General features: G+C 47.7%; 1 protein-coding gene across 1 annotated transcript in view; it reads left to right on the top strand.

The window, feature by feature from the left end:
• Positions 1 to 15,915, top strand: part of NUAK1 (NUAK family kinase 1) — a 72,622-nt gene extending 56,707 nt beyond the window's left edge. Inside the window, exons 5-7 of the mRNA XM_023257398.2 lie at positions 5,442 to 5,561; positions 7,368 to 7,500; positions 11,248 to 15,915. Of these exons, the coding sequence (XP_023113166.1) occupies positions 5,442 to 5,561; positions 7,368 to 7,500; positions 11,248 to 12,401 (1,407 nt within the window). The 3' untranslated portion in view covers positions 12,402 to 15,915. The remainder of the gene's footprint in view (positions 1 to 5,441; positions 5,562 to 7,367; positions 7,501 to 11,247) is intronic.
• The last annotated feature ends 492 nt before the right edge of the window (positions 15,916 to 16,407 follow it).

Here is a 16,407-nt window from a genome sequence, read left to right as displayed (position 1 = left end):
CATTAATTAATCTGTTCATTTGTTCACTCACCCATTTACGTGTGTGTTTGTGTATATGCGTGTCTCCGTGCGTGGCTGCATTCACTCATCTATTTCCGCACTTACTTGTTGAGCAAATTGAGTATGTCCTATGGGCAGTACATATTCGACCACAGACATGTGCTAAGTTCCTACTGAGTACCTGGCCCCGTGCTGGATGCTGGGATTTAAGAGTGAACCAGGGGGCCAGGTCCTTATCTTCTCGGAGCTCGGAATCTCACAGTTGTTAAACCAGCATAATGAGCCATGAGAAGGATATAGAGGTGAGTGAGGAAGAAGGTACTGAATTTGACCTAGAATTCCAGCTGCGGACACAAGCAACAGACGAACAGATATAGAATGTAATTGTCTGGTGGTGAGGACAATCTGGCTTTTGCACACGTGGTTCCCTGTGTTTGGAATGCTCTTCCCACTGCTCTTTGCCTACCCCTCCTTTCAGTCTCAGCTTGAATGCCTCTTCTTTCAGGAAGCCTTCCCTGATCCTCCTTTCAAGACCAGATGGCCTTGCTATGTGCCTCATAGCGCCCGTATAATGTGCTCTGGAAGTGCTGAGCAGGAGGTAGTGATTCTGTTAATTATAAAAGGGCCAAAAAGCCTTTGCTGAGGCGGTGGTGATTGAACTGGGTTTTGAAGGATGGGTAGGAGTTTGATAGGAATGTGCTGACAGCCTTCTACAAGGAAGGAGCAGCAAGCACAAGAATAGTGCATGGAGGCTGGGAAAGGAAAGTGATCTTCATTGAGCCTCTGCTAGAAGCCGGAGTCCTGTGCCGGACCTGCCACATGCCTTACATCATTTGGATCTCAGAATGTCTCCACTGGGGTGGGTCTGATTATCGCCATTTTACAGATGAGGAGGTTCCTGCAGCTGATATTGGCAATGGGGCTGGCCGCAAACCTAAGGCCGCCGGACTCTAAACACCCAGGCACCTGATAAATTCTGCCTTCTACCACTACTACCCAATTTTGCCCCAAATCTAGGCGAGCATCACACACGGGCACTTTTTTGGCCATTGCTTCAGTCTGCCTTGCCTTGTCTGCAGGCAGCTTGTAGACAGTTGTTCCTAGGAGGGACTCTCCAAGAGCTGTTGGTAGCCACCGGCCAGGCTGCCGGAGTCATGATGGCCAGGGCAGCTGTGTAGGGACGCCCCAGTCGAGTGTGTGGTGAGCCGCGATGGGTTGCTCACTAGCATCCCCTGAGAAGCTGCTTCTCGGAGGTGCTCTCAGTTAAGAGCTTTCCCAGGTCGCTTGGGATTGGTCATCTCCCAGCTGGTGCAGAAGCTGCTGACCCGAGGACCTCAGTGGAGCAGGGAAGGATTAACGAACCACCTAAACTCAGTGCTGGTAAGCGGTAGGGCTGGGATTTGAACCCAAACCTTCAAACCCTTCATCCCTTACTTCTCCCGTCGTGCAGAACAGCCTCCCACCCTGGGCATGCCTATTCCAGAAGTGGGTGATGGTAATTTCCCTTTGGCTCTTTGGTGGGTTTGTTTCTTAGCAAACAATTGTTAAGCAGACGAAACCACCAGCAACATCGTGACGGCTGTAATCTAGAGTCTGTCGTCCCAGGACTATTCCAAGGGCTTCTCGTGCCTGTTCTCTCTCACACAGCTTTCCGAGGTGGGTTCTATTATTAGTCCCGTTTTGCAGGTGAGGAAACTGAGTGACGTGGCAGGTCCCACCCATCACCCACTAGTGCCACGTCCACGGTCAGCCCCAGATTCTTCTGATCTGTCCAGTCTGCTGCACTTCCTCTTAGACACTGCAAATGACCGTCAGACCATTGCTTCCAACACCCTCCTCGTCAGCATTTTCCCCCAGCGTTTACCCACCGGCAAGCAGATACTTCCTTTTTCATCCTGTGAGCTTACAGCGATTATTCACAGAGACCCAGGGTTAACCGCCGCCCCTCCCCTTTAGGTACCGCGTATAAGTGGACCCATATAATATTTATCCTTTCGTGTCTGGCTTGTTTCACTTAGCTGGGAGTCTTCAAGGTGCATCTGTGTTGTAGCGAGGCTATTTGGAAATGTGAATAATCACTTCCTACCGTATCTTTCTACCTTTGATTTTTATCCAGCAGGACATCCCTCTAGAATGGCTTGATAATAACAAAAACTCCAAAAATTAAGGACCTGCGTGTTGTCTTCTCAGATTCTTTTCTGGGGCCCAGGCCGAACGGGTATTGGCCCAGTGTGGGGACGTGATTTTGAGCCGATACGGGGCAGAACAAGCCCATCACCAGAAAAAATTCAAAGTAGTTACCTTCTCCAAAGGTTACTGATGTGTCGGCAAAATACGACTTTAATTCAGTTATTTTTGTTTTATTATGTTTAAAATCACTATTTCCGAAATTTCAGGTTTTTCAAATTTCCCAGATTTTTTTTTATTACAGTCTTCATGGTTTCTGCCTTTCCCTCGTATCTTCTGTGCTATTTTACTTCATATTTTTATTTTGTTCCGTTCACTTGTAAAAAATGTATTAATTTGAAAAAGGGGCCTTAAATAATTTCCTGAACTGGAAAGCCAGTATGGTTTTGAATAGCGTGAGGTTGATAAAGCTATGGATACAGATTTAATGGTGGGGAGCAAATATTTATGGAGGCCCAACTCTGTGCCAATGTCTGTCCTAAGCATTTTACATACTTTTTGTCATGTAATTTTCACCATGACACTGTGGAGGTGGGTACTGTTCCTAACTATTTTATTTTATTTTATTTTATTTTATTTTATTTTAGAGAGAGAGAGAGAGCATGAGCTGGGCAGAGGAAGAGAGAGAAAGAGAGAGAGAGAGAGAGAGAGAGAGAATCCCAAGTAGACTCCTTGCTGTTGGTCCCGAGCCTGACACAGGGCTCGATCTCATGAACCTTGAGATCATGACCTGAGCCAAAACCAAGAGCTGGTCGCTCAACCGACTGAGCCACCCAGGCACCTCTCTACCTCCATTTTACAGATAAGAAATTGAGGCTTTGAGAAGTTTTAACCAGTGGCCATTTCTGCTCTTATAGTTGATAGACACTCCCGATGGTATGAAATCTTAGAGCTGGAGCCTAAGTTTAGGTGGTTCAAGGTTTAAGAACTCTGTGTGTGTGTATGTGTGTGTGTGTTGATTAATATTTCTTTTCCGTTGAAGTGCCAAGAACACGGGGCTAATCTACATTTCTATAAATCTTCTGTCAGTGGCAATGACAGTTTTACTGGGCAAGGCTGATAAGCATCAGTCTGAGAGGACAGGAGGGGTCCCTAACATAAACATGCTTCTCAGGACAGCTGCACAGAAAGCAAGGGCGCCCAGACTTAGAGAAGTCTGGTGCGAGTGTGTGCGTGTAGGGATTTGCACGCCATGGTGGTGGGTGCCTCTCACGCATGTATTTGGCAACCATGGACATCGCGGGGTAGGAAGGGGATATGTTTTCCTCGGGACGCACACTGCGCTGTGTCTGCACCTTGCCTTGGCTGCAGTTGCAGAGGCCGAAGCCCTGGGACTTCGGGGCAGGCCCCAGGGCATCCAGCCATCCCCTTCCTTTCCTGATCCACAGGGCACACTTCATAAGCTTCCAACCAACTTCCTGCAAGCAAATCAGAGGCCTTGATAAGAAAGTGGAATTCAGGGCAATTAAGTGCAATGTGAGCCCAGAGAATGCGTTTTCTGAGCGTGGTTATACACCAGCTGCTTTCAATGACATTCCATTCATTCATTCAGGGACAACTTTTAGAAAATAGCCTTATTCTGGGGGCTGCATTCAAGACAGAGCCTCAGCGCCACTGGGGCCAGGCTGAGCTCTGGGCATGTGAATCACTCAGCCTATTTATAAGCCCCAAATGGAAATCGGCTTGGAGAATGGCAGAAGCTCAGCTCGGAAGGCTGGGGTGAAGCTTGCAGATTATCGGGGGGTGGTCTTGTGCACGCAGTGGACTGAAGCTTTAGAGGCACGGGGTTTCCATGGCCGCCTACTAGTCAGCTCTCCTGAGATGCATCACCTCGTCTCCTTAAACCCGTTTCCTCATCTGTTTAAAGAATTGTGTTTAAATATCCATAACATGAAATTTGCCACCTTAACCATCTTTTTAGCTGCACAGTTCAGTGGCATGAAGTACATTTGCATTGTTGTGTAAATGGGGTTTTGGATGAGATTAGAGAAGGGGAAAGTGCTCAGAACAGTGCTCGATACTTGGAGGTTGTTCATTCAGTAAGTGGTGCAAGTTTCTTCCCCTCGTTCCCCTTCCCCTTCTTCTTCTCTTTCCTCTTTCCTTCCTTCCTTTTCCCCTTCTCTCCCTCCTTCTCCACCTCCTCCTCCACCTTCTTCATTTTTCTATTAATTACCTTGTGCTTTTCAAAATATTTTGCCTATTGGCATGACAAATATTCATTGGGTGGGGAGGGAAGACGTGGAACATGCAACCTGCCTCGGGGACTGGAGTCTAACAGGCAAGGGGAAGTTATATATACGGCATGTGTGTATACATACGTACATAAATGTACATTATCTGTATATATGGGTGTGTATTTATGTGATGTATATATTTATGCACGATGCACACACGCATACACACACAGAAAAGAGTACTGCCATAGAGGGTAATGAAACCAGGACAGAAGACAGTGATTCTAAGGGATGTGCTGTACCAGAGAACCAGGGTTGGGTAAAACATTTGCGTGGAGCTTGAAGACTTAAAGGTTTACATTCATGTTCTCATCTGGATTGATTTTTTTTTTTTTTTAATTCTCACAATAATCCTGTGATCCAGAACAGGAAAGGATCCTGGGTTCCCATTTTCTGGTGGTTCAACTCAGAGTAGCCAAGGGACCTGTTCCATGTCGCATAGAGGGCTGGCGGCAGAGCTTGGCCTGATTGTACAATGACTCAAAATCCAGGGCTCCGGGTCCATTTCATCTAGGGTCACAAGGTTTGGCAAAATACGGTTCTGGTCAGAGTGCGGGCAGATGAAAATGCCGGGGTATCAGCGGCACTGGTCGGGGTTTTCCAATGTGTGATACGCTCTGTGGGTGCAGAGTGAGTTTAGGTGGGCCACAGACGGGCGGTTTCCAGATTAATAGTTGTGTACTTCGTTGTGCATCAGAAACATCAAGCCAGTGATTTCCTGGGTGTTTCTCAGGGCAGGCCTAAACTGCAGTGAAGATAAAGGCCACGTGGGGAGTAATTTTGAGTAAGTAAGAGAGCATGTAGTGGGCGGATGTGACAGAGTTGTGGTGGGTGGCAGGGACTGCAGCTGGGAGTCCCTGGCCCGGTCCTGTGGACTCCTTCCTTTATGAAGACTAAGGACCGGAGAGAGAATGGTGACCCAGCCGCAGACCCACGCAGGCGCCCTCGTGCTCAGATGATCTAATGTGGACATTCACTGGGACACTAACAGGCCCCCCTTGGCCTTGCTTCTCTTTGTAGATTGCTGACTTTGGGCTTTCCAACCTGTACCAGAAGGACAAGTTCTTGCAAACATTTTGCGGGAGCCCGCTCTACGCCTCTCCTGAGATTGTCAATGGGAGACCTTACCGGGGGCCAGAGGTGAGCAAGCTGCTGGTGCGTGGGGGGTGGAGGTGGGGGAGGAAAGGGAGGAGGGAGGGTGAGAATTGGATCTAAGCAATACTTAAGAACAAACAAACGAAAAAGCATACCATGCAAGAAGACTTTTCCTTATATGATTATAAAAGCCATAATGTAGACACCTGGGAGAAAATTTGAGCAATCCAGAAGATAAAGTTACCTTAACATTTGTGTGACTTCTCTTTTAGACTTTTTTCCAATGTAGATCTCTGCATTTCAAAAAATAATTGCAGTCATTATGTATATGTGTATACATATGTGTGTCTGGCTTTTTATTAGCTTAAAATCATATTGTGACATTTTCTAAATTTGTTATTACTTAAAAGCGTGGTTTCTGATAAAGACATGTTTTATTGTACGAATATACCATAACTTAATCACTTCCCTAGATTTAGACAGATTGTTTTTAGTTTTTCCCTGTTAGGACAAATCAAAAAACAAACCCCCAACCCCCTAACTCTGCAGTGACGGTCTTTTAGCATGTATTTTTGACAGCATGTATTTTTGATTAAGGAATTACAGTTTTAACTGCACCTTCTAATTCACGAGAAATGTGTTTATTTCTTTATATGCCTAAAGGCTCTCAGGGCCACTGTGAGAGATGCGTATGTGTAAATGCTATTTTGAAAATGCGTGAGTTGTGAGTGATTATTCTCTTTAAAAGGAAGGTTCTCTTTATGGAGAGATCCACCCGCTGGTTATCCCTTAAATAGCAGCTGCTCAGTGGGTTGAAATGTTTCCTTCCAAATATTTATCTCTTTGAGAGTGTTTGAAGGCAGGGCTGAAGGGTGAAAGAAGGATGCCAAGGCCCCCTACCAATTGTAGTGAAGAGAAAGTCTTTCTAAAATAAGAGTGTAAGGAAGGAGCATCAGACTCAATTTACGAAACTCTAAAAACCTGACACACTACATTTATCAGAGGTAATAAATGCTTCTTTGATCTTCGATGATCTCTTTCCAAGGTCCTAAGCTGGCAGCCTGCGATCTGGCCAGCAAGCAGGCTTTATTTGGCCACATTAGTCTTTCTAAAAGAAAATTGACCAAACCTTTAATAATGGGGAGATTTCACATCAAAGTCCAGCTTCTGACTTCTCCTGAAACACCAGAGGATCTGGCAGTGCTGGGCTCGCCCGGCTATGTGGAAGCAGTTTGCCAAGGGGAGGCTGCCTCTGTAAGGTGGATCAATGCACTCTACAGTTTGTCTCCGTCCCCAGTGCTCCACGTCGTAGCCCAGATTCTCTCTTGCTTTGTTCATGTTTGTTGCGTGCCTGGCTCTCATAAGCATTTGAGTCTTTAGCCCCTGACCCATCTGAAGAAGGTGCAGGAAGGAATTGATTCCTGGATTCAGAGTGAAGGGTCCTATGGCCCAGCCTTGTACCCATCACGTTGGCAGAGAGGGGCTCTGGGGAAATATCGTTTGGCTTTCTTATGCCTCAGTAGTCTCATCTGTCAAATGGGGTTGAATATAATCCAGGCCCTACCTATTTCACATTATACTGAGGATCCAAGAAGATAATCTTTTTAAGAAAATTCTCACGTGGATTGGTACTGTTGGTCTCCATTGGAAATGGAAAGGTCAGGCTCTGAAGTAGCCCACAGCTGCCTTGCCTATAGTTGTCAGGCTGCGGGCGGGAACCTGTCTGCCAGGGGCTACGTTCAGTTCCTGGGGTCGTTGTGGGTGGCTGCTCACAGGCAGTGAGGCCGATGGATTGGAAGGCATCCTGGAACCTGCTTCTGAGCTCCTGTATACCCCGTCTCTCTGCTCCAGGTGGACAGCTGGGCCCTGGGCGTGTTGCTTTACACCCTCGTTTATGGAACGATGCCCTTCGATGGTTTCGATCACAAAAACCTCATTCGGCAGATCAGCAGTGGAGAGTACCGGGAGCCCACGCAGCCCTCAGGTGCGGTGCCCTTGGAGGGTCAGAGGTCGAGCGGAGTGGTTGGCTGTCCTGCCTTTGCTCACACTTGCTGCTTCTGTTTGAATGTCTGTAAGGAGTCTCCTGTTTTTCCTCTTCAGAGTTTTGCCTTTTGGCAAAGCTGGCTTGATAACGCTGCTCTGCCCAAACCTTCCCAAATGGAATTTCTCGAGCAAATGCTCTATACAGTAGGCAGGCTGGGAGTCCTGCTTACGCGAACCTGGGCAAGTCCCTTACCATTTGGATTTAGTCTCTCCGCTGTTAATTAAAATTTTGGAAGAGGGGCGCCTGGGTGTCTCAGTCGATTAAACGTCTGACTTCGGCTCAGGTCATGATCTCATGGCTCATGAGGTCAAGCCCTGCATCGGACTCTGTGCTCACAGCCTGGAGCCTGGAGCCTGCTTTGGATTCTGTGTCTGTCTCTCTCTGCCCCTCCCCAACTCATGCTCACTGTCTCTCTCTCTCTCTCTCAAAAATGAGTAAACATTAAATTTTTTTTTTTTTTAATTTTGGAAGAGATATCCTATGAAGTCCTTTCTAGCCCATGCAGTCATGTAAACCACCTTCAACTAGACTCAGTGCCAGGAGGGTGGCAACCGCTCTTTTTCACTGCTGTGCCCCGGGGGCATGTGGTATGGCGCTTGGCGTCATTTATTGCATCATTTATTGCTATAGCAACTCTACCCCTCCCCCCACCACTCCAAGTAAATTGGTGGTTTATTTTCTTTCTTTCTTTCTTTTTTATACTGGAAATTTGCTAAGATAATAGATTTCAGATGCTCTCATCACACACACACACACACACACACACACACACACACACAGTTTAACTATGTCAGGAGATGAATTAATTGGTTTGACTGTAGTAATCATTTAATCATGTGTATGTATACCAATCATGTTATACGCCTTAAATATATCCAGTTTTTAAATTTTTGCCTCACCAGTTGTCCTGTAAGAGACAGCACTAACAAATTCAGCTGAGCTGAATATACAAAAGCAGGGGACATTTACTCTTACAAAGTAAGGCGTTCTCTCATGAATTATAGTTACCGATCAGAAGTGAGAGAAGAACTGTACACACCTCCAGAAATAGTAGCTACGTAAGGGTTTAGAAGGAGCTGGGTCTCTAATATTCTTACTCACGAACAATTATCAAAACGCATCCAGCTAGTGGTTTCTGAATTAGCTCTTTTCTCTGTATGTTTAGGATGAAAATAGATGAGCTGGGTCATGAAGGATTCTGAATGTTTCTTCTTTCATGAAGTTTTTCCGATCTGTTTTACTACTTTGGATAACAAATCTAATTCAATTCCTGATTTTTCTTCTCATATCAAAGTAAAATGGAATCACAAAATAAAATCTTGAGTAATCAATCAAAAAAAAAATTCGGTGGTTTAAACAACAACTAGGTACCGTATCTCTCGGTTCCCTGGGTTGGCTAGAGCTCTCCTGGCCGTGCTCGGGTTTCTCCTATAGTTGCGTTCAGATGGCCACCTGGCTGGGTCTGGTTGTATGACCCCTGCTCACTGCCCTTCCACGTGGGCTCCCCTGCACGAAGTCCCTCCCCAGGCCTCTCTCTCCAGGAGGAAGCCTAGACTTCTAACATGACAGCTCAGGGCTCTTAAGACAGAGAAAGAAGAAGCTTCCAGGCCTTTTTCATGTCAGCACCGGGAAGCCAGATAATGTCACTTCTGCCATGTTCTGTGGGTCAAAGCAGCCAAGGTCATAAGCTTCATCCCTTGATAGGAGAAGGTCATGTGTGGATGGAAAGTCTGTGCACATCTTTGAAATGTAGTTAACACAGACCTTCATAGATAGACATGCTATACACACATGCGCACACACACACACAATGGATTCTCATTCTTCCCAGTAGTTACGTTCTACAAAGTTGCTCTGAGCACTGAGGTAGTGAATACTGAAGCACGACTCTGAGAGGAAATACAGGGTTCAATCTCTGGTCACAATATTTTTGTCAACTGATCAGCATATGATCTTGTTTTATGTATATTTCTGTTTAAAGACACCTCATTTGAAATATCTTATTGGCTCATTAACATCAAACTCATAGCCAGCAGCGCTATGACTCCTATCTGAATGAAGCCTATCTAACACACGTATTTTCTCCATAAGGTGTGTCACAGCCTTCTCGAACTTAGGAACCATAGACAGTGCTTTAGCACTATGGTGGGGGGGGGGGTGCGCCATTTTACACGGTGAAATCACCAAAAAACAAGGACAAAAATATGGAAAAAAATGGACTATTACAGGCTGTAAAAAGTACACATTTTTACAGTATGAGGGTGGAAACAAGGCAGGGCGTCATCGCCTCCTTCGAACTCAGCTGGGAACACACATACAGGCTGGGGGTGACTCAAATTTTTGCCACTTTGCAAATGTATACGAATGACAGGGAGAGTGGCCGGGTATTGGTTTTGGGGTTACAAATCCATTTTAGTGAGCAGGAGAATTGAGAATATAGAATCTGTGAAGAATGAGGGTTGACTCTTGACTACTGTGTTATACATATATGTATATATGTAGATGCTTATTTATTTATTTATTTATTTATTTATTTATTTATTTAAATAGGCCAGCCTGGTGTTTTGTTTTTTTTTTTAAGAAATTTCCAGGTGACCCTCACGGTGGTCTTATTTGCCTCATCGGCTAACCAACACACAAACACAGTTCCTGGCACATTGCAGGAATTTAGAAGATATTTCCTGAATGTCTGAAGGGAACGATCATCCTGTTACTTTTCAGGGGCGTAGCTCACCCCTGGTCTCATTGCCTGGCCCCCACCAGCTACTCATTAGCCTACACAAGCAGCTGAGGGGGGAGGTGGGGCCTGGGAAGTTTAGATCCTTCCCAGGATCTAATTCAACTCCCATTGGGGGAAGCACAGTTTGATCTGAAAAGTCAATTTATAAGCTGTGAGAGTCAGTTGGTTCCTGTGGCCTCCTCCACATCCCTTTGGGCCTTTCCCCTAACCCTCTGGCAGCAGAGATTTGCACACGGTATGTCTCAGCCAGGCTATAAGCAGATAGCAGTTCTAGATGAGCTCTCGGATCTGACAGCTCGGTAGGCGACAGCTTATATCAGAGAGGGAGAAGAGGTGAGCTCACTGGGTGTGGGTCTCAGAACCTGGCCAAGGCCCGGGGTCAGGCCAGCCTTGGGGATGGCCCCTCTCCCTGCCCAGGTATGCCAGACGTGAGCCCCTCTCCACCCTTCTCTGGCTTTCCTTCTCTGATGAGGAGCCTTTTTCTCACCATCTCAGCCCTCAGTTTCCTTTTCATGCGGACACACTTTCCCCGTGACCTTGAGCATGGTGTGTTTCCACGAGCCTACCTTGGAGGTCGAAAGAAAAGCCTCGGTAACTTCCACCTGTTTTCCCTTTTGGTAAAATGATAGCCACCGAAGGAATGGTGGGGCCTGCTTGGGGCCGGGTCTGGAATCTGTTCTGGTTACCTGGACTTCCCCATTTAATGAAGATCTGAGCTGATGGAGAGCTTGGTAGTTCTAGGACATTCCTTTATTTCTATGGAAAAACGTGCCAAGATGTGACGATGCACTGGCCTGTGGTTCTGCGTCCTGATGATGCTTTTGATGTACTGACTGGAAGACATTGGCTCCCGTTCCCTAGTGGGGTCTCCTTACCCCTACAGTGGTGGCCCCGTCAGGGCCAAAGGCTTCCGTGCGACGTATCACTCTTCTTCTCTTGTCCCACAGACGCTCGAGGACTCATTCGGTGGATGCTGATGGTGAACCCCGATCGCCGGGCCACCATTGAGGACATCGCCAACCACTGGTGGGTGAACTGGGGCTACAAGAGCAGTGTCTGTGACTGTGACGCACTGCACAACTCCGAGTCACCGCTCTTGGCTCGCATTATCGACTGGCATCACCGTTCCACGGGGCTGCAGGCTGAGGCTGAAGCCAAGATGAAGGGCCTGGCCAAACCCGGGGCCTCAGAAGTCATGCTGGAGCGGCAGCGGTCACTGAAAAAGTCCAAGAAAGAGAATGACTTTGCCCAGTCTGGCCAGGACTCGGTGCCCGAAAGCCCATCCAAGCTGAGCTCCAAGAGGCCCAAAGGGATCCTGAAGAAGCGGAGCAACAGTGAACATCGCTCCCACAGCACGGGCTTCATCGAAGGCGTGGTCAGCCCTGCCTTGCCCTCTGCTTTCAAGATGGAGCAGGACTTGTGTCGGACTGGTGTGCCCCTCCCAAGCTCCCCCGAGGCAGAGGTGCCGGGTAAACTCAGCCCCAAGCAGTCGGCCACGATGCCCAAGAAGGGCATCTTGAAGAAGACCCAGCAGAGAGAATCGGGGTACTATTCGTCCCCAGAGCGCAGCGAATCTTCCGAGCTGTTGGACAGTAACGACGGGCTGGGCAGCAGCATCCCATCGCCCAGCCCCCCGGACCCAGCCAGGGGCACTTCCCACAGCCTCTCCTGCCGCAGGAAGGGCATCTTGAAACACAGCAGCAAGTACTCAGCAGGGACCATGGACCCGGCCCTCGTCAGCCCCGAAATGCCCACACTGGAATCCTTGCTGGAGCCCGGCGTCCCCGCCGAAGGCCTCTCCCGGAGCTACAGCCGGCCCTCCAGCGTCATCAGTGACGACAGCGTCCTGTCCAGCGACTCCTTCGACTTGCTGGACTTGCAGGAGAATCGCCCTGCCCGCCAGCGCATCCGCAGCTGCGTCTCTGCTGAAAACTTCCTCCAGATCCAGGACTTTGAGGGGCTCCAGAACCGGCCGCGGCCCCAGTACCTGAAGCGGTACCGGAACCGGCTGGGAGACAGCAGCTTCTCCCTCCTCGTGGACATGGACGATGTGACTCAGGTCTACAAGAAAGCGCTGGAGATCTGCAACAAGCTTAACTAGCTCCCCAGGGTGCAGGGGGTGGGTTGCGGGTGGGTTTTGGGGGAGGAGTGGGAGCAATGACTTGTGCTTGTGAGCTGGTTACCTCTTTGCTGGCCATGATGATAGACTGAAAAAGGATTGGTACCATCTTGCTTGGCCAAGTCCGCAGCCTTGCGCCAGCACCTGAAAGGGAGAAGTGGGTTCTCTGCCAGTCCTGCCGGCTGCCAGTCAGAATTTGGGTCCGAATTGGCATTTACTTTGCGGCACCTCTCGGAGGACCGGCTGTCCGGGGGAGGTGGTGGTGGCCAGCGCTAAGAGGGTGGGGAGGAAGCATATGGGAGCGGGGGCGTTTCCCTAAACATCATCCAAATGCTTCTGGAGGAGGGGCAAGAGAGCCTGGGGCCGTCTGCTTGGGGTGAGCTCAGAGCTTGCTTCTCTCCTCCTCCCATTGGCAGGCTTGGTCTGACTGCATGGGGTCGGCAAGTAGATTTCAGCAACCTGAAGTTGAGTCAGTGATTTGTTGATAGTGGCTGCTGGGGGTGCTGGTTCGAGTCGCCTAGGCACAATGGGAAGGAGTGTCGTGATTGAACCGCAGTGGTGCCATGGGAGTGGAAAGAGAGGGTGGTAGTGCCCAAGCCACGGAGTCGCCATCCTGGACCCAGCTCAGCCCCGGGAGTGTTGGGTCAAGGCATCCTGTGGGCTCTGTGTTTGTCCTTCATGCCGCTAGTGTGACCTTTGTTAATTTGCTAGTCTACCTGGAATGGAAGACAGGGCTTCGGTCAGAGGAGAATGCTCTGAACACTGCTAAGGACTTAGAAGAGTCAGCCCGTGGTGATTTGGGGGCTTTTTTTTTGCCGTCTGCCACTTCTTTCCTGATGTCTGCCTTGCTCTTCAGCACAGCCTTCCGAGGATGGACAGGGAAAAAGTTGGTGGCATCTGAGGTCAAACCATGGTGTGTAACTGAGCTCAGGACCCTCTGCGGTCTTTGGGCAGATGAATGGAAATTGATCCTCACCAGCAAGGGGGCAACCTGTCGCTTTCTTTAACATCTCACTGTTAACTGGAATGCTGCCTCTTGGGTTCTCACCTGCACGAATTGGATGTGATGTTGCCATAGGAGTCACGGGCTCAACCATTTACCCTGTTTACTAATAGCAGATGGGTTCCCATCCACCGAGTGTGGAATCCACAGAGGCAGGTGAGTTTGCTTCCAGGGAGTTCGTGTTTGGTGGGATATTTGGATGAGAAAAGGAAAGTTAGGCAGAAGGTACTCCCTCCCCACCCCCACCCCCCGCCCATATCTAAGTATTCTGTCATGGGTTTGAACTCCTAGGCTTTGGGGGAAAAGAAAGCCGAATCCATTCAAATGAATAAGGTGTTGAAAGAGCAGAGTGGGTTCGGAGAAAGCGTACAGGAGAGGGAACCTTTCCCAAGGAGCCATCCAGATGGTTCTGGAGGAGGTAGGAAAGAGGTGTAGCAGGACTCTTCGGTTAAAAAGTAATATAACTAAGTATTCAACTTCTGGACCCCCCAGACTGCCGGTGGTAAGATGTCAGTCTCACAGTGGGACATCTTCAGATACTGGGTATGGAATTCGTGGTTTCTTTGGGGAATTTGGGATGACTTCAGATCCTACTGGCCTGGGAAAATTGAACCCTTTGATGCAAGATGGCCAACCTCTGGTAGCCACATAGATATATAAGGAGGACTAGTCTTGGGGTATTTTTGGGAAAACCAATAGACAGTCGTTCATAAAGAGATGAGAAAGAATTCACCTTAAGGCACTGAGAACAATCATTGGAATGAAACTGCCCTTTTCTTGAGGAGATGGCTCCAGTTGTCCCCTGTCGCTAGCTCTGGGGTTGTGGCTTGTGCGTGCCTTCAGGTTGAGCTGAGTGGTGCATTACGGGAAGCTTCTCGATTTTCTTTCCTTCAATGCCGCCTCCTTCCTGAACTCCAGTATAGGTTCAAAGGGAAAAAAATCTGTAGATAGCTAATTGTGTGTGGGGGATGTGTGGGTGCATGGAGGGCATCCTGCAGCCTGTGAGCTCCCCACTCCATGTCTCATTTCATGCAACCTTTTCTGAACAGCCTCTACTGCCACACTGCTGGTCCGTCACGCATGGCAGCTCGGCCAGCCTAGTTGGTGGCTGTCAGTATGACTTAAGGTATGACACCTACGAAGGTATAGCGCCTACCTACTGGTTGATGTGTTTTTTCCTTTTGCCAAGTGATTGCATTTGTTTAATATTTTCCATCCTTCTAAAATGACACTATTAAGGAACATCACTGTGCTTCTCCCCCTCCCCCCAAAGCCCCACACCTGCATGTTCTCTTTTGTCAATAAACACCAACAGTGGGTTGTGGCAAAGACAGCCTCCACTCAGAGGCGGAGGTTCTGAGCTGAGTCCTGGTGTGCTGCTAACCAGTCGATGGCCTTAGGCACCTGCAGTGTTTTGAGGGCTAAATTCTCCCTTCAGCGAGGGCTGGAGGGGTGGATTAGCCAGTCTCTCAGGCCCTGCCTGCTTCCGACATTCTGCTAACGTCCTGTGATTCTAGATGCCATGTCGACTGTGTCCTTTCAAGGAAAACCTTGGAATAGAGAGAAGAGCTCTTGACGAGCAGCTCCCCTGCTTCCTGATTAAGTCCTATCGTCCCTACCAGTCAATCCCCAACCAAGGAAGTCATGCTCGATTCATTTCCATAGAATTTACAGGTGAGAGACACTTTCATGACCTGGTGGACCAAGCAGGAGAATCCATGTCAGCTGTCCTGGTCCTTTCCCTGCCTCTGTGGGCCTCTCGGTGTCTTAGTTTACACATCTGCCAAAGGAGTAGAATTATACTTCTTTTTACAGGTAAATTTGAAGGCATGATCAGTTTTCAGGAAGTGCTTCAAGACCCTAGGCGAAATGAAAATGCTAAGTGCTCTCTGACTTTCCGTCCCTGTTATAAGGTGCTGCTTCTTCAGATGATGGGGAGCCCTTTGCGGGGGGTGGGGAATTCAGGTGAGTGTTGCTCTGGCCTGCTGTCTTGAGTACAAATGTGAATGATCGACTGACTGCTTATTGCCAAACTGGAAATGTTTTGTAGGGATTTACTGGCATGGTATCATTCCTAGAAGAAGAAAAAAAAAAAAAAAAGAGAGAGAGAGAAACTTGACTGCACATTTTTTTTTTTTAAATCCGTGTTGTGACTTTTATTTAATTTCTATTTTTTTTTGGTAATAAAAAGTTGACTTTTTTATTTGAATTTGTCTTTTTTTATTTATTGGTCTGAAAGGCATTTCAAAGGTATTATAATAATATATTGGTGTAATTTAATTGGTGCAACATGCTTTATGGCTCCAGTCAAAATTGGTTTTCATTCATTTGATTGGTTTGAGCCCAGAACAGCCTACAGGGGGGAAAAAGCTGGATAACCACCCAAAGTGTGTGTATTTTCATTGGAAACTGATTTTTGTTTTGTTTTTCATTTTTCGTTTTGTTTTGTTTCCGTTTTTATTTTTTAAATTAAATAAATTGCAATGAACTGAACTGAACTGGGACCTTGCTTCTTTATTTGGTTGTTTCCCTCTGAGTTAATTAAGTGACAGACTGGGTGTAAGTAGCAGAAACCCACCCAAGCTAGCTGAAACACAAAAGGGGAATTTATTTGAAGTTTTTGGAGAAGGAAATGCAGCTGGAACCAGAACTGGAGCCGTAGGAGCCAAGAGAACTCCAGGCCCTTTTATTCTGCCCTTCTTTGCACACCAGCTTTCTTCTTCTCCTCCTTTCGTAACCTTGCTTTCTCCCTGATTTTATGACTTACCCCATACCTTGCGGGTGGTCTCAGTTCTGGGTTCCAGAAGAGACTACTGGCCCGGTTCCTTCAAACTGGACTGGAGTGAGAAAATGAATAATAAACAAGTAAACAGATAACCCACCCAAATTATAGATTGTAATAATTACTATGAAGGATATGGATAGGGTACAGAGGTAGAGAATTAAGGGAGGGGGTACCTTTTATAGAAAGAATAGTCAGGGAAG

This window comes from Felis catus, chromosome B4 (assembly GCF_018350175.1).
Source record: "Felis catus isolate Fca126 chromosome B4, F.catus_Fca126_mat1.0, whole genome shotgun sequence".
NCBI classification, from domain to species: domain Eukaryota; kingdom Metazoa; phylum Chordata; class Mammalia; order Carnivora; family Felidae; genus Felis; species Felis catus.
Note: the sequence above shows the minus strand (reverse complement) of the source record. Positions and strands in the feature narration are given on the sequence as shown.